At 39.5% G+C, this 25,705-nt stretch overlaps 1 protein-coding gene and 1 long non-coding RNA gene across 2 annotated transcripts in view; one reads left to right on the top strand and one right to left on the bottom strand.

Moving 5' to 3' along the window:
* Nucleotides 1–16,998, bottom strand: part of LOC134799169 (uncharacterized) — a 238,318-nt gene extending 221,320 nt beyond the window's left edge. Inside the window, exon 1 of the long non-coding RNA XR_010145341.1 lies at nt 16,926–16,998. This is a non-coding gene — a long non-coding RNA (uncharacterized LOC134799169). The remainder of the gene's footprint in view (nt 1–16,925) is intronic.
* LOC134799666 (senecionine N-oxygenase-like) lies at nt 8,671–13,035 on the top strand. Its single transcript, XM_063772107.1, has 7 exons — nt 8,671–8,870; nt 9,851–9,989; nt 10,714–10,885; nt 11,165–11,437; nt 11,530–11,690; nt 12,417–12,545; nt 12,835–13,035. The coding sequence occupies exons 1-7, from the start codon at nt 8,671–8,673 to the stop codon at nt 13,033–13,035; spliced, it is 1,275 nt and encodes a 424-aa protein (XP_063628177.1).
* Nucleotides 16,999–25,705: the final 8,707 nt, after the last annotated feature.

The following is a 25,705-nucleotide window of genomic DNA, read 5'->3' as shown; positions in this document are numbered from 1 at the left end:
ATATGATCCGAAAAATCACTTGGCCAAAAATTCAAATAATGTTCGACATACAATTTTCAAATTGCCAGTAATTCTTAAATACAAATGACAACCAAATGGAATATACCTTAAAAGTTTTATAAAGAGTTACATTTTTATAAATTATATGCCTGTTTCTATTATGTTATTTCTAAGTGTCCCATTCCCGAAACTTTCAGGGCAACCTACGTATCAATGTCATTTCGTACATCAATCGACCGAGATTGTACTTAAGTTTAGTAGCAAATGTATGAACTCATTCTAAACACTAATCAATATGTAAGCCGGCCCTAAGGCAAGTGTACACGCTTGTAGAGGCCTTATAGTAAAAAAATAAATTATGGATTATCTCCGAAATGGACTTAATTAGAACATCGGTGTCTTTGAGAAAGTTACTTGATTTAAGCTCAGGAATGCACCCTTGAAATTAACGGAAATCAAAAAAAACACGGTGTATTTAAAGCTCTTAGCACCATGTTATTTCAAGCTCTGCTCGCGAGGTCTACAGCTCACAGAGCCACTAGTCTAAGAATAGTTTTAACGACATTGTCTATCGTAACATCGTAATCGTACTCATTAATTACGAAATTAAAAGAAATATCCTTGTCGCGTGACGTAACGGCTGTCTAAGAACTGTCGCTTAATTGTAGGCTTCGATATTGCCTACAACCTGTAATTTTAAAGAACAGGGTCTTTTAAGCGTGGCGACATAGTCACGATTCACGTGACACGGCCATTTGCAAACCTGCAGAGTGAGTCTCTAATACCTAATACATTAAAAATCATTTATTTACATACAATTTATATACATTGGTACTACTAAACACTATAAACAGTGGTTGACTGGTAGAGAATGCCTTATGGCATTAAGTCCGCCATTTGTACTTATAATTTTATGTGCAATAAAGTTAATAAAATAAATGTAATTACGTATCGCCATCAACTTTAGTTTAAGTCAGGTCCCCACAGAAAACCAGCGCCACGGTTTGGCGCGGCATTATGCTGAGTGTGGATCCTATTTTAGCGTCCAAATGTCTTTTATGTCTGCATGGATCTTTTTTTCAAATCGATAAAACATAATCTAACTAAATCAGGCCCGTAAAGTTTTATGAATAAGGGGATAAGGTCGTAATCAAGTCGTGAGTGTCGTAACCTATAAAGTATTATCCATCAATGCAATTACACGTAAGCAATATTTCCCATAGTTTTTGCCACCGCCATTTTCTTTTTGTAATAACCGCAGTGTAGTTTAAACACGATATCGATTGGCGCAAAAACAAATAGCGTGGGTCCGATTCTGTATCAAGAAATTAATAAAGTTTACGTCTTATTTTGATACGACATTGTCCATGGGACATCACACGCGCAATAATGTAATGTAATGCGTTTATTTTAGACAAACAGTCCTTAAACACAATAAATTACAAATATCATTTTAAAATAAAGAATTAATCATAAAATTTAAACAACAATAATAGTCCGGTTAAATTAGATTTTTTTTGGAATTAATTCCCAGCAAGCTGGAAATCGTCTTAATACCTTCATTTGGTTAAATTAGTGTAATCCAAGTTGGCTCCATTCTGTTACGTTACAATGTCCGTCTTTGGGTCACAAACTTACATATGTGTACTAAATTTCAATTTAATTGGTCCAGTAGTTTCGGAGAAAATAAGCTGTGACAGACGGACAGACAGTCAGAACCACTGACAGACAGATAGACAGACAGACAGACAGATGCATGCAGTGATCCTATCAGGGTTCCGTTATTTCCTTTTGACGTAGGGAACCCTAAAAACTCAAATTCTGTTACAAATTCAACAGTCTAAAAAAACTCTCATTGTTCGTGAAAGTAGTAAATAATTGTAAATATATTTATATAATTCTGCACTGCGGCCGAAAAGCGTCAACTCAAACCCATATCAAATTACTAAACCTGAATCGGCCTCCGTGGTCGTGTTTGGAAATAGATAGGGAAATGACCTGCGGTGATGGGATCGGGGTGTGTAACTTTTTACACGACTGCCCAAAAAAAAGAGTGTATTGTTTTTAGATTTAGATTTAGTTTGTTTTGCGGAATAGTTTGATCTGGGTTGGGTATTACTACTTACTGCTGCGCGCAACGACCCGAAGTGGATCTTGGCCTCCGACATCAAAGACCGCCATGCTACTCTGTCCAAATCCGTTTCTGTCCAGTCGACGGCGCAGAGTTCGCTAAAGGTCTGTACTTCGTCTCTCCAGTGGTACCTAGGGCGTCCAGACGGTTTTCGGCCACTTGGTACTCCAGAGTACGCCCTCCAGACTGCGCGATCTTCCCCCATCCGGACTACGTGATCTGGGTCTTGCTATTTATAATATTGGATAAATTGGTTGTGGGTTTATAAAGCGAAACCTGTTATTAAAATCGGAATACGCCTGATTATTATTTTAATTAGGGTTCCGTACCTCAAAAGGAAAAAACGGAACCCTTATAGGATCACTCGTGCTTCTGTCTGTCTGTCTGTGCGACCATTCTCCCCCGTTTATCTCCGAAACTACTGGGTCTAAAATTTTGAAAAAAATACACACAAAATAGTTCTTTACCTATAGATGACAGGAAAACCTATTAGAAATGTGCAGTCAAGCGTGAGTCGGGCTTAATGACTTAGTTTTAGATCCGAATTTTTTAAAGACATTTCATTCAAATTCCACATAAAAAAATTAGTGATGTGCCGACTATTGATTTGGCCGACTAGCCGACTAGCCGACTAGTCGGCGCTCGAATGGCCGATTAGTCGGCCGACTAGTCGGCTAGTCGGCCAGATCATTGGTTTCGTATCGTTCAGGTGAAAAACAATAGTTTTACTCCTTTGGTTGCGCTATTTCATCATATTAGCTTGGTGTTCTCTACAGCTTCAAAGACCTATCACAAGAATTCTCGTTCAATTCCTGTCTTTCTTTTATTTTGCGATCCTGAGCAGATCGTCAGTACAGCTTGTAGGAGGTATTTCCAAGGCTCTATTTCCCGTACGTAGTCGCCAGTTAAGAACCTATCCCCTGTGGTCAGCGTCTTTACGATCAACGTGCCCTGTCTAAGTCTCTAAATTTTGCAATAACATTAATAGATCGCCATGGCTCCACCATTAAAAAAAAACAAATCCATACTATCCATACTAATATTATGAAGGCGAAAGTGTGTCTGTCTGTCTGTTACCTCTTCACGCTTAAGCCGCTAAACCGATTTACTTGAAATTTGGTATAGAGATAGTTTGAATCCCGGGGAAGGACATAGGATAGTTTTTGTCGGAAATCATCCCTGAAGAGTGCAAAGGGGGGTGGAATTGAAAGAGTTAATGAAATGCCTAATAATTGAAGTAAGCAATGCGCGAATTGAATGATTGCTATTAGCATTATCCAGGCGCTATACTTTAGCTGCTATCACTAATTCCACGCAGACAAAGTCACGGGCTAAAGCTAGTACTGAATAATAATAAAATTATTTAACTATCGAACTTGCCCATGAAATTACACGAGAATCAGTTGATATCGACCTGTAGAGGAAAACACCATCCCACCAACATACGATAACGATCTAACGGTCAATTATATGAACAAAAGTTTTCGTAATTATGCACCCTGAATAGGTATTTTAGTAAAATATACATAAAACATATGGTAAATATTGACTGTTGAGTTCTTTTTTTTCTGTTTTTCTTGCACTAATAAAGTGCCGACTAATCGGCCATTTTTGCCGACTAGTCGCCGACTAATCGCCGACTACAAATGTGGCCGGATAGTCGGCTTTCCCGACTAGTCGGCGACTAGTCGGTACATCCCGAAAAAAAATACATTGGTTGTTAAAAATTGAGTAATGTACTTATGACATTTAAGTCGTCCACTCATAATGATGTATTTTGGGGTGAGCGAAAGGCACAAGAAATTGATACCTATACAAAATATTGTAATGATATATTAAAGTCTATTGATTTATTGCCAGAATTTTCCTTATGCGCAGATAAATGTTGCAATGATTCCTTACATAAACAACTTATTACAGATATTATGTATACGAAAATTGTTTGTACACTGTGTGAGGCAGCCGTACGTGGTAAAAATATTGTGTCGCGTAATAAGAAGGCGCGGGGTGTACAGGGTTGGAATCAGTATGTCAAGGAGGCGCACGCGCAGGCTAGGCATGCTTTTAAGACCTGGATTGCGTACGGTCAGCCTAATAGGGGACCTGTTTTTGAGAATATGAGAAATAAACGTAAAATATTCAAATCAAAGTTAAAATGGTGCGTCAAACAGCAGGAACAACTCGAGTTGGATAAATTAGCATCTCATCATTTTCAAAAACAGTTTTCTAAATTTTGGAAAGGTACTAAGAAGTTGAATAAAAATAAAAGTTTACCTATTAGTATCAATGGAGTTACATAAACATCTGAAATTGCAAATCTGTTTAAGGATCACTTTAGGGTGACTTCGCCTCTAGGGTCGGTGCAGCAGGTGCGCGAGCGGGGGCCTGCGCGGCCGGGCGAACGCCTCGTCTTAAGTTGCAAAGAAATTAAAGATGCAATTAAGAACATGAAGAGGGGGAAGTCGCCTGGCCACGACGGGCTCAGTATCGAGCACCTGCAACATGCCGGACCGCACCTACCGCGAGTGCTGACCTTGCTGTTTAATTTATGTTTAAGTCACTCGTACCTCCCACGGGACTTAATGCGAACACTGGTTGTGTCGATAGTGGAGAACGGAACAGGAGACATAGCGGACAAGGGTAATTACAGGCCTATTTCACTGGCTACGGTAATAGCGAAAGTTTTTGATAGTGTGCTGGACCGGCATCTCAGTAAACACACTAAGCTCCACGATGCACAGTTTGGCTTTCGTGAGGGTCTGTCGACTGAGAGTGCTATACTGGCTCTAAAAAACACAGTTAAGTACTACCTGGACCGTAAAACCCCTGTGTACGCTTATTTCCTGGACCTGTCGAAGGCTTTCGACTTAAGGGGCCCACTGATTAACAGTCCGCCGGACGATGCCAGCCTGTCAGTTAGAACAAAATTTTGACAGTTCCGAACAACTGACAGGCCGATACCGTCCGGCGGACTGTTAATCAGTGGGCCCCTTTAGTGTCGTATGACGTCCTGTGGGCGAAGCTCGAGGATGCGGGTGTCCCTGCCGAGCTCATAAGCATACTGTCGTACTGGTACCAACATCAAACAAATAATGTTAAATGGGCAAACTCGTTGTCTGACCAGTATGGGCTTGAATGCGGGGTAAGGCAGGGGGTCTAACTTCTCCTAGGCTCTTTAACATTTACGTGAATCAGCTGATCGAGGAACTCAGCAGCACCTATGTTGGATGTCATGTGGACGGAGTTTGTTTTAATAACATAAGCTACGCAGACGACATGGTGCTGTTGGGGCCCACGATTGGGGGTTTGCGTAAATTAATTGCGATCTGTGAGACTTATGCTGAAAAGCATGGGTTAATATACAACTCCAAAAAGAGTGAGCTCTTGGTATTTAAAGGCAAAAATAAGCCGCCAGCAGTTGTTCCTCCAGTATATCTCAATGGCTCGCCATTGCAGAGAGTCTCGCAATTTAAATACCTTGGGCACATTGTAAATGAGGAGTTAAAGGATGATGGTGACATCGAAAGAGAACGAAGGGCTTTGTCTGTAAGAGGGAACATGCTGGTTCGCAGATTTGCTGGCTGTTCACTTGAGGTCAAGGTCACGCTTTTTAAGGCATACTGCCAAACTTTCTACACCAGCAGTCTGTGGACCAACTATATAAAGAGCGTACCCTTACCCTTCGAATATTGTATAATAACCTGTTCCGGGCGATGGTGGGGCTTCCTCGTTACTGCAACGCGTCAGGCATGTTTGCCGACGCGCACATTGATGACTTCTATGCGCTCATGCGCAACAAAGTCGCGTCGCTCATCAGACGGGTTAGGGGAAGCCCCAACAGTCTCCTACAGGTCGTGGCCGGGAGGCAGGACAGCGCCGTGCTCGGCAGGTTTAACGAGCTGCATGCTCCGATTGTGCGTGCGCCTCGGTGAACCGCTCGCACGGCTGTCATGCAGGGCTTTTAGTTTTAGATTTTTTGTTATTAAATTAAGTAATACTAACTCATTTTAGTTGTAGTACCTATTAGTTTAGTATTAATAATTTTAGTTCTTAATTTTAAGTTGTAATTTTAGTTTATATTTGTTATTTTAAGTACGTACTAACAATACTATGAACCTTGTTGTCTGAAAATAAACGCATTTTATTTTATTTATTTATAACCCTTGGAACGCGAGTCCGAGTCGCACTTGACCGGTTTTTTTATTATGACTTTAACAATCAAGGTCGAACCAAAGTAGTTTGTCTACCTGGGTAACAGCGACACTCTTAACATAAACCTTATCTCTTAGCAACAAGGTTCAAGAGTGGTCAATTAACATTTAGGATGATTAGCAGAGGTCGGACAAATGGTCGTCATTTTTCGCAATAATGTGGACATGACTCCTAAATTGATTCAATAATTAATCATTTAATTAATTTCTTACCTGAGGTTTAATTTTGATACCTAATCAATAAATAACACAAAGATGTCTTATAGGTAATGTAAATTCATTAAAGAAAAAAAATTGAGTATGTTATTCAAATTTTCTGTAGATACTCATTTTTTTATATCAAAACTATATTAAAGTGCTATTTATTGACTAGGGAACAAAATTTTATCTCAGGTAAAAAAATAATTAAATTAATTAAATGATTAATTATTTAATGAAATTTGAAGTCATGTCCACATTATTGCGACCAATGACGCCAATCTGTCCGATTTCTGATGATTAAGTACCTACTCCAAAAGTTGTTTGTTCGTGTTTTGTGAGTTTTGTTAAAATTTTGTCCGGATCAAACGCTGTGTTAGTTTTTGAGTTTTTTTTTTAATAAATACGAGTTAGTGAAGCAATGGCTAGGTTTAAACACGTGATAGTGTTATCCATTGTTATCTTGATTTTGGAAGCAAAGGATGGTGTAACAGAGGTAAGTTCTTTAAAATTATAGTTCGTTTTTTTAGCATTAGAAATAAGGTAAACAATCTTGATGTGTATTTTTATTGAAAATCACGATTTAAAAATCATCATATCATCATCAGCCTACTCTCGTCCACTGCTGGACATAGGCCCCTCCTATTGCAATAGGATTTAAAAATAATTGATGGCAAATATGGAACAATTATGAATCTAATACGATCATTTGTATTCTTCTGCTTTCATAAGTATGTAATAGTTACTGATTTTTCAAAAGCGTTTTTTGAATTAAAAGACATGTCAAGATCGCTTACCTTCTTTCAAGTTCTTTCTAATGCTAAAAAAAACGAACTACAATTGAGCATTTAAATAAGAATGTTAAAATTAGGCAAAATTATTTATACATCATTGCCCTGTTTATAAAAAGCTTGTAGCTTGTAATACAAGTGGAAGTTCCTTTTTGACAGCTTTTGTTAGAAAGGGACTTCCACTTGTATTACAAGTTACAAGCTTTTGATAAGGGGTTGTGCACAAATCACGCGAGGTGTTTTCGGCTACTTTTCACCCCTCACTCCCCTTGGTGATATTTGGTGAGGTTTTTGGCTACCCCCCTCCCCCCACACAACCTCACGTGTATTTTTTGTTTTTTTTTTCATTCGACCTAATTTTAAGATAAATAGTATTATGTAGAAAATATTGTTTATTTTTATATTTTCGTTAAATAGACTCGCTATTTTGAAGTGCAGAGTGAAGATTTATGTTTAACGAAACCGAGAAACAGTATCTACTCATGTGGTAGGTTTTTTTTTCTTAGTTTCGTTCACTGTAGTAAAATACACGTGAGGTTTCCTTATATCCCCCTCCCTCAACTTGGTCTATCGTGATTTTTTCGTGACCCCCCCTCCCGTATCGAACCTCGTGTGATTTGTGCACAAGCCCTAAACAGGGCACAGGTATAAACCTCCATGAAGTTTTCAGATAGAATATTTGTATTAATTATTTGTAATAATGTCATATCACTAATAATGAGCATTTTTGTAAACGGTTTTATAATAAAGAGTGATTTTATTAAACACGTTAGACTAAGAATATAAAATACAGGAATAACTAAGTAAAAACTATATGTGACGTCCCAGGGGTAAAAGGTAAGTACAGTCGACGTCAAAGATATGTTTACATTTTTCGCCTTATTACAAAGGAGTAAGGTGCAAAAGTGAAGCGTAGAAGCGTATTCGTATAGGAGCGTGAATAACAGCGTAAGCGCCAGCCGCCATGAGATTGCCATGGAACGTCACATATAAACAATAAATTACAACTACATACTTAATTTAATACTTATTTATTTTAAATATATAATAACTATATGAAACGACAGAATGTCAAAATCGATGTTGCTGCCTGGATTTTTGACATTTGCGGCTGTAATACAGTCGGCAGTATTATCGAGATGCAATACTGCTGCAGTAATGCTGGTACAGTCTAAATCCAAACGGTAAATACCTTTACGGCTCGGCTACGACATTACGCGACTGGCGACGGCGGCAGCGACAACCATAGGGAACAAAAGGTCCGATCGCTGTGTCCCGCTCAAACCTATGGTTATCGCTGCCGCCGTCGCAAGTCGCTCAATGTCGTGGCCGAGCCGTTATGCTGTTTCAGCTGTCTCGACGAACATGCGTGATCGGCGCCGGCTACGGCGGGCTCGCGTCTGCGCGCTACCTAAAACAACATGGCGTCCAGTTTTCCCTACTAGAAGCACAACGGAGCCTTGGTGGTAACTGGAGGTTGCAGACTGATTTGGAAGAGGATGGCTTGCCACCGTTGACAGGAGTTTATAAGCAACTGAGGTTAATAATTAGCTAAGGAATCATATCTACACATCAAACTATACTAACAAAACTACAAAAGTACAAACCATACCAGATGCATCATACCCTCCTAAGACCGAGCCATTCAAATGAAAAATCCAGAATTTGCCACTGAAATTTGAACCTATAGTGCAGGGAATAGAGTTGATTTTGGTTTTGTTTGAAAATTGAACGAAACAAAACAAATGCGACTTTATTCCAATTGAATATGATTTAAATTTCATCGAACTGAATAAGTACGAGTATACTATAGGTAGGACCTTGGGCCTTAGGAGGATACTACTTGAAACCATCAGTGTGCAGTGAAATCTCCTGCACGTAACCGTGCTTAGAGTATGCAACGTAAGCCATGTTTTCAACTCTTAACATTATGTTGCTTCTTTAAAAATATTGCCAAAATACCATTGCTACCCTTGATGCAACGGAGGGAGTATACTCTAGAGTATTTCAATGGTTTTTATGTGATTCCAATATATCCGTAGGCTTAGCTCCAATGCATTAGACTACCCACTCCTTTCTAATTAATACAGAAAAATACGGGTAGGTAGAGTTAGACCAAGAAAAGTCTGCTGCGATTTTGATAGCTCACACAGTGCAAGTGTTTATTTATACGTCAGAATTACAAGAAGTTTGACGTTTAAAATAACACTTGCACTGCGTGGGCTACCTAAATCTCTGCAGACTTTTCTTGGTCTAACTCTAGTTTATCTTGTGCGTGAGATACATACCTACTGCCATGCTCAGGTTACTGATATTGCAGTGAATTTTTGACCGATGCGTATATGCGTAGTGGAAGGTCGCATTTCTCAACCGATTCTCGAAAAATTTTGTGAGCAGGTTCAAGATTAAATAAAAAAAAATCGATTCAGTTTTTTTTTTTAAAATGGCTAAGCAATGGGGGTTCGCGAGGTCTACAACTCACAGAGCCAATTTAGTAAATTACGAATTTATTTTTTTAGGACCAACACTCCTCGGCAGATCATGGAGTTTGCTAACTGGCCCTTCCCAGATACCACGCCATCGTATCCAACCGCACCCTGCTTCTACAAGTACCTACAGAACTTCACCAAGGCATTCGACTTAGAGAAATACATACAGGTAAGTACAGTTAACATCTGCAGAAGTTAAGTTGGCAAGTTCAATACTTCGTCACAGACCATGGAAATTGCTAAAATAACACCACAAGTAGCTGCTGCTAAAGAGCTGAAGTTGAGATGTAGAAGATGGCCCTTTCCTGACTTATGGTAGACCCAAAAACCGATGGATGGATTGTGTGAGAGAGGGTTAAGTTGGCAAGTTCAATACTTCGTCACAGACCATGGAAATTGCTAAAATAACACCACAAGTAGCTGCTGCTAAAGAGCTGAAGTCGAGATGTAGAAGATGGCCCTTTCCTGACTTATGGTAGACCCAAAAACCGATGGATGGATTGTGTGAGAGAGGATATGAGAAAGAAAGGAGTGAGTGCTGAGCTGACGAAAGACAGAGGAGAATGAAAGAGAAAAACATGTTGTATCATGGGATAAGGACAGGAAAGAAGAATAGACTATTGTATCCCGGCAAACCTTTCTTTTAAGGGAGGCTCTGAGGAAAACATTTGAATTTCCAATGCCGCGTTACAGTCACATTTGGGCTACCCAATCCAGTCCTAAAGATTAACCCCCTTATTCATAAACGTTTACTAAAGTTGACAAGCCGATAATAATCATTTGTCCCTTTCCGACGTATTGGTATGATGGAAAGGGACAAACGATTATTATCGGCTTGTCAACTTAAACGTTTATGAATATGGAGGTAAATTTACATATTTTTTTATTTTCAGTTCAGATCTTTAGTGACGTTAGTGAAATGGGCAGATACCCAATGGGAGATCTCATACATCAAGACAGACTCTAAGGAGAACAGCACAATGACTTGTGATTTCGTGATAGTCACCACTGGGCGTTGGAGTTTGCCAAAGATACCTAATTTCGAGGGTCAGGATAAATTCGAAGGTAATTTTGATACCATGGGCTGGCAAGACCTTAAAATTAATAACATGGCTATTATTGACCCATTATGATTACCCTGCCAAGAGCCAAATAGGTTTTATTTTTATTTACTCAACATTTCAGTGCCGTGTCATATAATATTTATTTACTTGAAACAATGACGTCGCTGCTGATCCTCAGCTGGCATGTAATGACAACTCTTGTTTACCTACTTTTAAATTAGAAATCTCAGTTAATTGTTCTGATTTCGTCAGCTAACCATCTTTATTTGTTTCATTTCAGGAAAAATAATCCACATTCAGAAATACAAAGACCCTGAGCCATTCAGAAACCTTCGGATACTCCTGATTGGTGCTGGCCCTTCAGGCCTGGACATGGCCATGCATCTGACCAATCAAAGCTCGCGGCTGATTCACAGCCACCATTTGGAGTACAACCAGCCGTTCTTCGGGGCCAATTATGTGAAGAAGCCTGATGTTAAGAAGTTCACGAGGCGTGGGGTGGTGTTTCAGGATGACAGCTTTGAGGAGGTGGATGTTGTGATACTATGCACAGGTACGATGTACTAATAGTTTATTTGAAAAGGAAGAGGCTCCAGAGATTTATAGTTAGAATTGCAAATACGTGTCCCGAATATCTATTTTCAGGGTACGATTTCGACTTTAGCTTCCTACACGAGAGCTGCGGGCTGACCGTGTCGCGAAAGTTTGTGTTACCGGTCTATCAGCACATGGTGAACATTCGGAGACCTAGCATGGTGCTGCTGGGGTTGCCCAAGCCGACAATTCCAAAGGTTTTAGATGCGCAGGTCAGTATTGTGCAGTTGAGTTAGGTCTACATGACTGGAGACTGACGTCTAAAGTAGAAGCACGTGCCATGTTGATGAAAAGTTTAGACTAGGGCTCCCGATATCCGTGCTATACGCCAACCCGTGCGTCCGTGTTCTTAGCCCCGGCGGTGCTAAGGTTCGAACTACACGAACCCGTCAAAGTCCGTGTCCGTGTAGTGCGTTCGGCTCCGGATTTGCGTTCGGCTCCGGATCTAGTTGTTGTTGTTCTGTTTTTTTTTCGTATTGCTTGTTATTGGTAATGTGTTATAATTCGTTATAAACTTTTCATTCTTCGCTCTTATAAAGAACGCGTCCGATCGAGAACGGGCCGGACCCTTGTATCCGTGGATCCGGACACACGGGTAACACGGGTACACGGATCTTAATTACACGGATCCTAATTACCCGTTCCGAACACAAATCCGGTTTCGTGTATCACGAGAACGGGGCCCCGGAGACGGGTACACGAAACCCGGACGCTACCGCGAGCCCTAGTTTAGACAGATAATCCGGTTACGAAACGATATATTAAGTGTCTTAAGATAGAGTATTTTTTATTTTAACCAGCGTATTTATATGGCACGAGGCGACTGTCGATGTCTCGGATAGTTGTTATTTCCTGAAGCGGCAGATTCGCAGCTAAGTTGCCCAGCAATGCCGTCGCATCAGGAAACTTGTCTTAACTGCATCGTTATATGGCCGCAGGCAAACTACGCAGCGTCATTAGCAGCGGGTAAATTTGAGTTGCCCTCGCAAGATGACATGATGAATTCCTGGCTTCAGGAAGCCGGGGGCAGGAGTATCGTCGATGTCAACTTCTTGGCCGATCAACAGGTAAGCAATTTGCGTATATTACCCATATTACAATCTCTTCTGCTGCTTAATCTGTGGCTAGGGCAATCTGTCCTAGACTGTCCCCAAATATGTAAGTATCCGACTAAATACCAAATATCTTGTTCCTTATTCTAAGGTTAAGTTCCTGATTATGCAAGCGAAACATGCCAAACAATCTTCCACTTAAAGATATGTGGGTCACTCACGTATTTTTAAGTGGAAGATTGTTCAACATGTGTTTTTGATATTTTACATATTATTATATGCCTTTGTTTCGTTTTATTTTCAGGACCAGTACTTCGCAAACCTCTCTGCCGAAGCTAGAACCCCCCGCGTGCCGCCAGTAATAACTATTGTGAGGGACTTCAACGCCAAGAACCGGTTGGAAGACCTGTTCAACTACAGAGATTATGATTATAAAGTACTCGATGATCAGAATTTTGAAAGATTTTACAATCCGAGAAAGGAAATTTGTGATATTGTTGTTTAAATCGTAATTCAGACTATTATAAATAGTTCAAATATTGTTAACCAGGAACAAAGTTTTTTTTATAAAAAAGACCAGAAGTGGTTTCGTCGAACTTACCAATGGTACGATTTTTTGACCAATTGAGGCCCACCGTCGATTTCCTTTTCGGATCCCGCTGAAAAATTCCATAAACCTGTAACCCATTCACCTACATTTCAACTGAAAATTTAATTTTATTCATAATTTTATATATCGCGGTTTTCGGTGCGGGAATGTTTTACACTAGCCAAATAACAGGTAAAAACTGTAAAAAAACGATACTAATTTAACATTTCTAAGCACATTTGGACCTTACTACCTACGTTTAATTCATAGTTTGGTAATTATTTTACAATAAACAATGTTATAAATAATATAAATAAGGTAACAGCCACTGGGTAGAAAGCGGCGCACACCTCTCGACACCCCTGAGCCGCTCACACCGATGTTGCTCCTGGTCGTCTTCGCGACGGCAGTTGCAGGGGCCCATCTAGTCAGCGGCAAGTCACCACCTGCCTCGATAACGTGTTTTAGCATTGTTATGGCAGGTGTCCGGACTTCTCTACAGTAGCCCAGTCTCATTGTCCATCCAAACTTCAATCCATAGACCGGTATACTATTCACTTTTTCTACAATAGTCCCAATGCCTGCTGCGACCGGTTCATGGGTGTTTATTGTTGCGCCTGTGAACGGGTTCCAGCAGGCGTTCTACATGACATTAAAGCTCTCCAAGGGGCCTCTACGTGTTGGATCTATATCCCCACGCAAGCCTATTAAAAGACCGGGATTTGTAGGCCCGTGAATCCCAAAATATAAATAATAATAGTAAATATTGGGGACGAAATCATTTCCGCACCGAAAACCCCGATGTATGTAATCATCAACAACCTAGTTCTTAAATAGGATAGCCATGACTCAAATTATTGTTAGGTAAAAAACCAGGAAACTCAAAAATTCGGAATGCACAAAGACTGTCGCAGGTGAAGCACCAATAAATTATGCTATTCTAATTTAATAATTTTTGTAATTCCATCATTTCAATCATTACACTGTCAATAGTAATGTCATTTCCAATGCTGAAGCGTGATAGTTAAATTAATTTCATTAAGTACCTATTTGCCGTTATTCCTTCACCAATCACTACCTACAGTACCTACACTATCACTGGTACTGTTATTTATTTAAGTAATGTTATTAGGTACTCATGATATTGATAGTGTCTGGCCAATATAAAGCGCGATTCTGAAGTTCTTTGTCAGAAAACTGTGACATTGGTCTGTCGTCGCATTTCGATTGAATAATAGGATTTATGCGGGTAGTTCTCGAATTTCATACGGCATCGGACTTGCGCTGAATGGAGAAAGACACAGTATGTCAATGGGGTTGGCCGGTGGAAGTTTTTAGCAGATGGCGCCATCATAGCTTGCCCCGTGAATCCCTAGAATTGTGTCAAATTTTTGTTTTTTTAATACCCTGGATGCCAGCTCTTTAAGCCAAATCTCATAGAAAAAGGGGCAAGCTATGATGGCGCCATCTAGGCAAACCTTTGACAGTTTCCAACCCCATTGTAGTCTTGTTAGGGCCACTTGCACCATGCACTAACCCGGGGTTAACCGGTTAAACCTGTCTATCTATCTAGCCCATAGCTATAGCTAAGCTAAACCGTTAGTGGGATGGTGCAAGTGGGGCTTAGGTAAGGTAAGGTGGGGTAAGACCATCACCGGGATAAGACTATCACTTGTATAGAATCTTCATACTGTTTGTCTTGCCCCGTGCAACATAAACTACATATGTCAGTCTTTATCCCACCTTACCTTACTTAATTTCTATAATGTATAGATTCTAAGGTGCATTCACACCGCAGGTAAGATAACTGTCGGTATTTTGGCACGAGTCAAAGGACCGGCAAGACCTAGTGCGGAGCGTTGCGATTAAATTGGCGAGTAAGTAGAGCAGTGAGTGGCCGGAGAGGGCAACATCGCGGCAGCGCGAGGAGCAGAGCCAGGAGTAGTGTGAGAAGCATAGTGTGGCCGCTGTAAGCGTAAGCGTCATGTTACCTGTCGTGATTGTTTCACCGGATGGTCTCATCGGAAGATCAGCGCTGGAAGTCGTTGAAGATGCTGAGGTGAGACCATTTCGTGGCACTTTCTCCTTTTTTATGTTTCTCTGCTTGTATAATTTTCTTTTTTTGTGTTTGTGCTCACGAATAAAAATATGTATTTCTATTCTATTCATTCTATGTGGTAAAGGATGGCCTACTGTTGCCTGTCACCACCACACCGCTGGCTACACTCCAGGTACAGAGGTCCAACTTCGTAATTGAAAGTTCGCCTCGAGTACGAATCGCGAATGGCGGAGACATGATATATCTCTATTATTAAACACTAGTTCTATCCAACTTCGCTTAAAACGACGTAAGCGCCGTGGGATTCATTTAAACATAAGACTTTTTATTTCCGAGCAAAGTTTTTGATTGTACAAAAGGGCGTAAGTGCCTGGCAATTTGTGTGGACATAAGACGTTTCTAATGTTAAAGTTTAAAGTAGGTATGAGTCATTTGAGCGGACAGAAGTTCGAATTAGCGTTTTGTCGAGTATTTGCGAAGTTGTTTGATTAATTGTCAGTGGATTTTGAACTTTATTACTTAACGGTAATTTGTTAGGATTGCCGGATAAATTCCAAATGTCCGATGGGAAAGACATACAAAAAAACTAATAATGTACCTTCCTAGGTAATACGTTGTGTTTAAAGTGCCTACCTACAGCAAGTACAGTCGCCATCAGATATATAGGAGCGGCCAAGGTGTTCACAATATCTGAACACGCGCTCTAACGCCCTGACAATAGAGGCGTGTTCCGATATTTGTGAGCACCTTGGCCGCTCCGATATATCTGATGGCGACTGTACCTACGACAGTACAGTGGACATCAAAACTAGCGGACCAGACTACGCGTCAAAAGTATAATCTAACGAAAAGTGATGTCTCCACGTGCAGAACAATTATTTGAGTGACAAATTGACAATAGAGACGTGTTCAGATATTTTTGAGCACCTTGTCCGCTCCGACATATCTGATGCTGACTGCACGATGTGTGGGGTACAACTCAAGGCCAGCCCCTCAGTACTTTGAAGCTGAATTCTTGCTAAAAATATACGCAATGCAGTTAAGATTAAACAGGCAGAGAAGCGAAACAAACTGTACAAAATAATGTACAGTAAAATATGCCCAAGGGCTCATTTAGACGGTGCGATGCGAGTTTCATTACATTGCGTTATTTGATCGGTCGGCTGAGTTGATGTAACCTCAATGGTCCGCAATGTAACTAAAATCTAACAATATAATCATTATAAAATTTAAATTATATTTTTAATTTTGGAGCACAATTTGGAGCCAAATATAGAACTACAAGAAATTATAGGAACTGGCCATCTCAGTCTAGACTTCTAGAGCATTCCCTTGCAAAGAGTGTTAAGAAAAAGTTGATTTACCCTCCTTAAAAATGTTGAAATCGGTCAAATACTAAGTTAAATTGTCCTTTCTACTTACATTATTCAAATAATTACTCTGGTCCTATAGTACCGATCACAAATCAGTCGTTGCTATCGATGTAAAGAAATGTGTGATGTTTATTTGTGTCGCGCTGACCGATTTAGATGTCGTGGCATTACCAAGGATTCCAAATGAAATACAAGTTACTTATACGTATACTCTATATCTTTAGGTATTTCAATAAATGTAAATAAAATCTACCCTCAAATGGCTCCTTCAGCCAGTTAAGGGTAGATGAAAAACATTACATGATCAAATAATGTAGGTTAAGGTCAGGTCGTTCGGTGACTCATCCAGGCGGTTTTGTAATTGGTTGGTTAACCAATAAATGTTATAACTACCCGAAAATGTACAAATTGCTTGTTTACTTTTATTTAAATACCTAAAGATACAGACTATAGGAACGATGGCTTTATGTTAATAAGATAGTCTGTGCGGAAAGAGAAGAGTCGTGGAATGTCCGCACGGACTCTGTTTGACGACCGGTCTGGCCTAGCGGGTAGTAACCCTGCTTCCGCCGATGGTCCCGGGTTCAAATCCCGGTAAGGGCATTTATTTGTGTGATGAGCACAGATATTTGTTCCTTAGTCATGGATGTTTTCTATGTATTTAAGTATTTGTATATTATATATATCGTTGTTTGAGTACCCACAGCGCCACAGAACAAGCATCCTTGAGCTTACCGTGGGAATTAGTCAATTTGTATAAGAATGTCCTTATAATATTTATTTATTATATATTGTACTACTTTTATTGGAATTTCTGTTTCGTGAAATAAATATATTATGATTTTTTTTTAATAGAAAGAGCTATTTCTACACTCTATTTTCATTTGTGGCTCCGTCAAATATTTCGCTTTGCAAAAGGATTCCGTCACCAAAAATGATTGAGAACCACTGCTCTAGGGAATCCTTTATTGATGTTTTGTTCCTTCTATTATGCTGAACACCTTACTTTAGAATAGAATAAATAGAATTTACGACACAACAGATGCACCCGTGGAATGTTCAACTACTTAGTTTATTTGTTTTCGGTATACATAGACGATCTAACTTTGATCAGAAGTAGATATCTACCTAAATTCTCTTGTAGTCTGTCTTCCCTTACAGGGATGTTGTTTAGCAAAAATGTGTCAACCCACATTAATTTTGCAATAAAATGTTAACTTTAAGCGTAAATATTTTTGAGTTGACATCTTATTGCAACATGAATGTGGGTTGACACATTATTGCTTATCAGTATACATCGGTAACTCGTGGCATTTAGGTAGCATAGCGATGGGCGAGTCGAGTTATCTGATTCGAATCAAGACTATTGGCAATTCGAATCAACTCGGCCACTAAACTAACTATCCGATCCGCTAACTCGGCGAATGAATCGCCAATTCGCCAACTCTCCGAGCCGAGTTAACGCCATCACACTGCTACTAAGGCCATTCAAAAATAAACCTTAACGCGGTAGCCCGAAGGTTCTTTTTACAACAACTGCCGCTTGATTCGCCGTCTCAATTCGAGTTAACTGGTACTATGACCATTCAAAAATAAACCTTAATTCCGTGGCCCGAAAGTTCTTTTTACAACAACTGCCGCTTGATTCGCAATCCCGAGTCGAGTTCACTGCTAGTATGGCCATTCAAAAATAAACCTTAACTCGGTGCCCTGAAGGTTCTGTTTACAACAACTGCCGCTTGACTCGCCGTCTCAACTCAAGTTTGCGGCTCCGCGGCCCGTGACCTTGTCGCGAACCACGCGAACCGTCGAGTCGAGTCAACTCGAATTCCAACTCGAATCAGCGGCCGAATCAGTTCGAATGATTCGAATTGAAAAAAAGTGGACTCGTCACGTCGCTAAGGTAGCACTTAAAAGATTAGTGATGAGCACACATCGGTAACTCGTGGCACTTGACAGTTTCTAACAGACTAGTGATGTGACAATGTTCTTCCTATACGAGTCGAGAAAAAGAAACCACTAAAAAAAGGAATTAATTAAACTAATCTTTTAAGTGCTACCTAAATGCCACGAGTTACCGATGTGTACTTATCTGAATCCTAATTTTATTAAATTGCCTTAACCACATCGATCTTAAACTTTAACTATGAATGTTCCATAAGTACATTAAAATATTTTATGTTTACTTTTCTAAACCATCATTGTACATTTATAATAATTATGTAACTATTTCAGCAGGCGTTCTACATGACATAAAAGCTCTCCAAGGGGCCTCTACGTGTTGGATCTGTGTCCCCACGCAAGCCTATCAAAAAGCCGGGATTATAGGCCCGTGATATCCAAGGAGATGTAACTATATTTAAGCGTATTAGGTATGATTGTTTTAATTTTTTGATATTTTTCAATGAAATAAATTTTATTTTATCTCATCTTATCTCTTATTTTAGATGAGAACAAAAGCCAAAAAGGTCTTAAAAAACTTATATCCCTCACAAACTTGGTTATGTTTATATAAAAATCGAAACATTACACGATTACCACCCTCACACAATTACCGAGGGGATTAAGCCGCGTCCACACCGACACGCAATCCGCTCGTTTGCCAGTGTGTGCGGGCCTTTATCGAGATTGCTTTAGTTCGGGTGTAGATTAAATAAACAATTCATTAATGACGGTTTTTAGGGTTCCGTACTTACCCAAAGGGTAAAAACGGGACCCTATTACTAAGACTCCACTGTCCATCTGTCTGTCTGTCAATCTGTCTGTCACCAGGCTGTATCTCATGAACCGTGATAGCTACACAGTTAAAATTTTCACAGATGATGTATTTCTGTTGCCGCTATAACAACAAATACCTACTAAGAACTACGGAACCCTCGGCGAGCGAGTCCGACTTGCACTTGTCCGGTTTTTAAATAAACTTTTTGAAGGGTTGAAACTAATAAAGCTGTTTTGTTATTGAGAACCAAAATAACAGGAGCGTTCGATATTCGGACTTTGGAATCTGATTTTGTTATGATGTTGATTTTACCCTATTCTGAATTTCCTGTTCGTTTGCAATAACACAATAATATAGGTACATATGACTTTCCCAAATTTACTTTAGAAAGCCAGAGAAGGTGAGGGGTGGCCGCTAGTGGCCGCTTGATTGCACCAAAACGTAAAGCTAGCCGACTGGAAAATAAGAAATGATGTATTCCGAGGATACAATGGGTTATTGTATCTTGGAATAAGTCTAAGTACCGTTAAAAAAGCAAATCATTCACGTAATCACATATGTGACTTTTCAAGCAAAAGGTACCACATTGCCGCTTACCATAAGGACGAAAGTTGCTTGTATCTTTATACGAAAAACCTGTCAGAGCGTCCTTGACATCCTTCCGATTTTGGTCGCACTTTCGATACTTATTTGACAAATTGGCAATCTTGTACATTGCAGATCTGTGAATAAATCTATTCAGTCTATTTCTTGAGTCAAATCGGGCCCCATGTTGGTTCTATGACCTTCCTCTATTTGCACTCTTATAAAGGTCGGAGCTGATCGATCAGACAAAGACAACAGTATCCCCATCTATCGGAATTAGTACGTGAATAAAACACATGGCGAGCATAAAACGTGATCGCAAACAAACCGAGTCCACAGACCATAATTTCAACCAGCACTAGACCCATCCAACCGAACCACCCAACCGAAGATATTATTATACTTTATTTACTTACTTACTCCGTTGGCTCAGCGACCCAAAATGAGACTTGGCCTCCGACACACGACAGCGCCACTTTTCTCGATCCTGTGCGACCTCTCGCCTATTGTTGACTCAAAGTTCACGCAGATCCGCCTACATAAAGTGTCATTCTCTAGAACTTGCTAACTATGTAAACAAACCGCCATATTGAAACTGTCACCGAATGATGATTTCAGTATGGCGGTTTGTTTACATATAACTATGTAACCAAGTTCCATAGACGCTCTAGGCACATACATACCCAATAACAATAACAATACCCAACTAAAATAGTACACACCCAATATTTTAGACCCATCAAGTAAAATAAAATCAAAATTAAAATAAAATCATACCAAGATAGCTCTGCACAAACTTTGCGTCAAATTTCCATGAAAATATCCGTCTGGTTTTCATACTAAGGGCGTCCGCAACGTTGCGTGTTTACGGACCGGGCGAGTGGGTTAACGAATAATAAGTTTTTGGCAAAAATGTCATTTTTGGTACAAGCTTTTATCGCTGACTGTACTTTTCTTACGACAGACAACTAATACTCATCAAGACAATTCTAAAAACCCTTAACACAATTAGGTTGAGTTGTTTCATCACAGAGTTCCTATGGCCACCTCCTGTCTCCATCATCAGATCAGTTCGACAGTACCATATTATTGTATTGTCATCAGAACTACATACAGCTGCCAATTTTCATGACGCTACGATCCTTGGAAGATGGTTAAATTAGTTACCTTAGATTCCATTACATAGTTACATACAGGCCCCTATTTCACGAAGTACGACAGGTACGACAACTGTCAAAAAATGACAGACCTCTGTTTCACCACACCGACATTTTGTCAGTGACACATCATCATCATCATCATCTCAGCCATAAGACGTCCACTGCTGAACATAGGCCTCCCCCTTGGACCTCCATACGTGCCGGTTGGAAGCGACCCGCATCCAGCGTCTTCCGGCGACCTTAACAAGATCGTCTGTCCATCTTGTGGGTGGACGTCCTACGCTGCGCTTGCTAGTCCGCTTGCTAGTCGCTTGCAGTGACACATGTCGAGTGACAGGTGACAGGTGACAATTTCGTAAATTGTTTTGTATAGAATTTCATATAAACATGACAGGTATTTTGGTACAATTGTCCATCTTAAATTTAATGACAATTATTTTGTGAAACAAGGGTAATTTTTACTAGTCGATATATTTGTCAATTCTTAACAAGAGATCGTTAGTTGCTTTCAATGTGCCGTGTTGTCATCACTAACATGATATTGATTGAGATCCCAACCCCATCTAATGCAGCGTATACCTATATTATTTGTTGACAAGGCGTGAAAGCATTATTTTTTTGTTACTTTTAAGTTATTTTTTCTGCAAATGCAAAGTGCAGTGACGTCAAAGTAGAAATCTATTCGTACCTACTTTATATATCACCTCTGTTGCTTTCGCGGAGATTCATTTTCTAACCAAAACCCTAACTTTACCGTTAGTGCCCAACTTCGCCCAAGTAAATTATTAAAAAAAAACGGCTGCTATTTAACTGATCACCAGATTTAGTAAAATTTAATACCAAAAAAATCTATTTTACCACCCTAAAATCATGAATGATCACCAAAATTATAACACCATTTTAATGTGAAATGATTACCAATTTTATTACATTTTACTATCCTTTTAAAGGAAATGACACCAAAATAATCATTATTAACCCAAAAATAGTCAATGATTACCAAATTTCAATCCCCATTTTAATGTGAAATGATAACCAAATTTTTACATCTTGCTATCCTATTAAAGAAAATGACACCAAAATAATCATTGTAAACCCAAAAATAGTAAATGACCACCAAAATTAGAACTCCATTTTAATGTAAAATGATAACCAAATTTTTAAATCTTGCTATCCTATTAAAGCAAATGGCTCCAAAATAATCATTGTAAACGCAAAAATAGTAAATGATCACAAAATTGTAACCACATTTTAATTAAAAATGTGCAATCATTTAATATATCGTTATCTTATTAAATTAATTAATCCACTTCGTCACCTTTTTCTAGTAGCATTTTATTTCTGTTACAGTCGCAGCTCTAACCTAACCTAACCCACTTTTCTAGTAGCATTTTGTTTCTGTAAGGGTCGCAGTTCAAACCTAACCTAACCCACTTTTCTAGTAGCATTTCTTTTCTGCAAGGGTCGCAGTTCAAACCTAACCTAACCCACTTTTCTAGTAGCATTTCGTTTCTGTATGGGTCGCAGTTCAAACCTAACCTAACCCACTTTTATAGTAGCATTTCTTTTCTGTAAGGGTCGCAGTTCAAACCTAACCTAACCCACTTTTCTAGTAGAGTTTCGTATCTGTATGGGTAGCAGTTGAAACTTAACCTAACCTACTTTTCTAGTACCATTTCGTTTCTGTAAGGGTCGCAGTGCTAACCTAACCTAACCCACTTAACTGACAGCAGTTTAACTTACTTTTCTAGTAGCATAACGAAATGCTACTAGAAAAGTAGATTAGGTTAGGTAGGTATGCGGTGCGGGCTACGGGGGGTTGAGCGGGAGGGGCTAGTAATTTTGGCATCAGTTTACTTTATTTGGTAATATGTATAAATTTTTTGGTAATCATAGTGGTTTATTTAGGTGAAAATATCGCATTAATTTGGTCTTCAAGATTTGGTGATCATTAATGATTTTTGGTGATCATTCAATATATTTGGTATTTGAATACAATTTGAAGTGCAGTCGTAATTAAAGTGGTGGTACTTTTGTATTTGTAGGCCTTATTTTTTTGGTGTTCAGTAATTTTTTTTGGTAAGCATGATTTTTTTATTTAGGGTACCAAAGTATTTTTTGGTGGTCATTATATTTGTAGCCAAAAAAAACAATACCTACCTAAACATGCCTAATTTCGCTACCGGTCCCCAACGTAATCAAAACTATACTGAGACTTATTCCAAATCCAAATCCTAAATGTTGAAGTACTAAACGCCTTCGTAGGCAACAATTACTATTTATAGTGTTATAATGATTTCATGCTTGTTAAGAAGAATTTAAAAGCGATTTAAAGCGATTTTTATTTGTACCCTAAAGGCGAATTTAGGGTACAAAGTTTTGCCAACGTTTGCCAATAACGGGGTTTGCTAACAACGAAAACACTACAATTGTCACCTAAGCCTGACACAGCTCCGATTTCATGTCAAGAATTACCGACAAATTGACTAACATGTCGACTTATAAAAACTACTCTTGTTTCACCAAATCATTGTCATTAAATGAAAGATTGACAATTGTAACTAAATGCCTGTCAAGTTTATAAGCACTTCTATACAAAAACAGTTTACGAAATTGTCACTTGTCACCTGTCACTTGACAATTGTCACTCGACATATGTCACTGACAAATGTCGGCTTGGTGAAATAGGGCCCTGGTCAACCTAATAAAAGCTTGGTAAAAAAAATTATGAGCGCCGCCAAATGACGCGGGCGCGTGCGGCGGATTTTACCTACAATTTCACCCGCGCGCTTGCGGTACGCCCGCTCGCTCTTTGCGGCTCGGACGTTTGCGGTATCTAGTTCAATCTCTGGTCTGTGGATGGTTGGATAACATACCGGCTAATAAAGGCTGTTTAGTGTTTACACACAGTGCTGTATTCATGTAGATCTGCTATTGATGTAGTTATACAAGTAACCAAGTAGGTAGTCAGCTATACATACAATACATACATAGTTGGATCGATTTTTATTTTGTTGTCGATTTTGATTTTGTCAGATTTCGATAAAATTTGATAGAGTTCCCTATTATGTTATAATATAACTCTTATAATAATTATAAGTACCTACATCAAATAGGGAGTATTACTGCAATGTTCTGCCGCCAGAGTGCAGCACTAGCTCCTCTAGTAAACCATAGAGTAACTTATACATACTGCGCCTTAAACTGTTTTTAGGGTTCCGTACCCAAAGGGTAAAAACGGGACCCTCTTACTAAGACTCCGCTGTCCGTCCGTCTGTCACCAGGCTGTATCTCATGAACCGTGATAGCTAGGCAGTTGAAATTTTCACAGATGATGAATTTCTGTTGCCGCTATAACAACAAATACTAAAAAGTACGGAACCCTCGGTGGGCGAGTCCGACTCGCACTTGTCCGGTTTTTGTCAATTTTTCACAGACAATAAAATATGACATTGATGCATCAAGGCGGTTTGTTTACAAGGGCCTACCGGGAAACGCGAAAATCGAAATTTAGTTATCTGCCTCTTTGTCGCTCGAATATGCAAGAGTGATAGAGAGGTTAGATAACGAAATTTAGATTTTCTTGTTCCGCGGTAGACCCCCATATTGTGACGGATAGTGGTACTGGCGCCTCCTACGCAGAATTTCGCGTAATATTCCCTATTGTGTCACGAGCTGGGGTTGAAAGTCGCACGCTCGAAGGGGCCCACTGATTAACAGTCCGCCGGACGGTATCGGCCTGACAGTTGTTCGGAACTGTCAAAATTTTGTTCTAACTGACAGGCCGATACCGTCCGGCGGACTGTTAATCAGTGGGCCCCTTCTTCAAATCTGTCAAAGTCTAAATCGTATCCCCGAATGTGTTATTATCAAATTCAGTTCAAAAGCATTTCTTATTGACTTACCAAAGGCCTTATAACTAGATTTGTTAGTTGTGTGGACGCGCGCCTCAATTTCACGCAGCGGCGGTCAATAAGACAGAAAAGGACGGCATAGGTTAAAAAAGAAAGGACGTGTTGGGAGGTTATTCCTGATTCTACTGTACTTTTAACAAAACTATGTTCAAGTCAAGTTTTTCGAAGTTTTAAAGGGTTGGCAATGCGCATGTCGCCTCTGGTTTGTAGACGTCCATCACATGGGCTACAATAAATTATAAAAAATACCTACAAAACGTTCTACATCATAATCCGACTGACCATCTAGCGACCTTCACCAAGGAGGAGTTTTGGCCGAAGGGTGTCAAGTTTCGGCGGTTCCGCGGCCGGCTCCCTGACACTGCGGGGTTGCGTAATGCATAGCAGCCATAATGTGATATGTAGTGTTTAGTTTTTTAAAGTTTAGTTATAAAATATATTTTTATATAATATGTATGCTAGTTTTAAGGTATTTATGTATGGGCCATTAGTTGCCTGAAATAAAGATTTTCATTCATTCATTCATAATTATCATAGGAATTATAAGATTATCACGTTTCAAGCCGAACCGATTAAGATGAAAAGATACACATTTTATAGCAAACTTGTTCGCATTTTTCCTGTAGACATCGAAAATTTAAGGGAATCTAAGCTAATTTTTACGCGGCACCTTTACAGGCGGTATACATTTCAGTACTTGAGACTCAAAATAGGTCGAAGAAAATCGGAATATCTATATATATATATAACCAGATATATACCGGGTGTGGCCTGTA

The sequence above is a fragment of the Cydia splendana genome, chromosome 18 (assembly GCF_910591565.1).
Source record: "Cydia splendana chromosome 18, ilCydSple1.2, whole genome shotgun sequence".
Classification (NCBI taxonomy): domain Eukaryota; kingdom Metazoa; phylum Arthropoda; class Insecta; order Lepidoptera; family Tortricidae; genus Cydia; species Cydia splendana.
The sequence above is the reverse complement of the archived record's forward strand: the minus strand, read 5'-3'. Positions and strand labels throughout refer to the sequence as shown.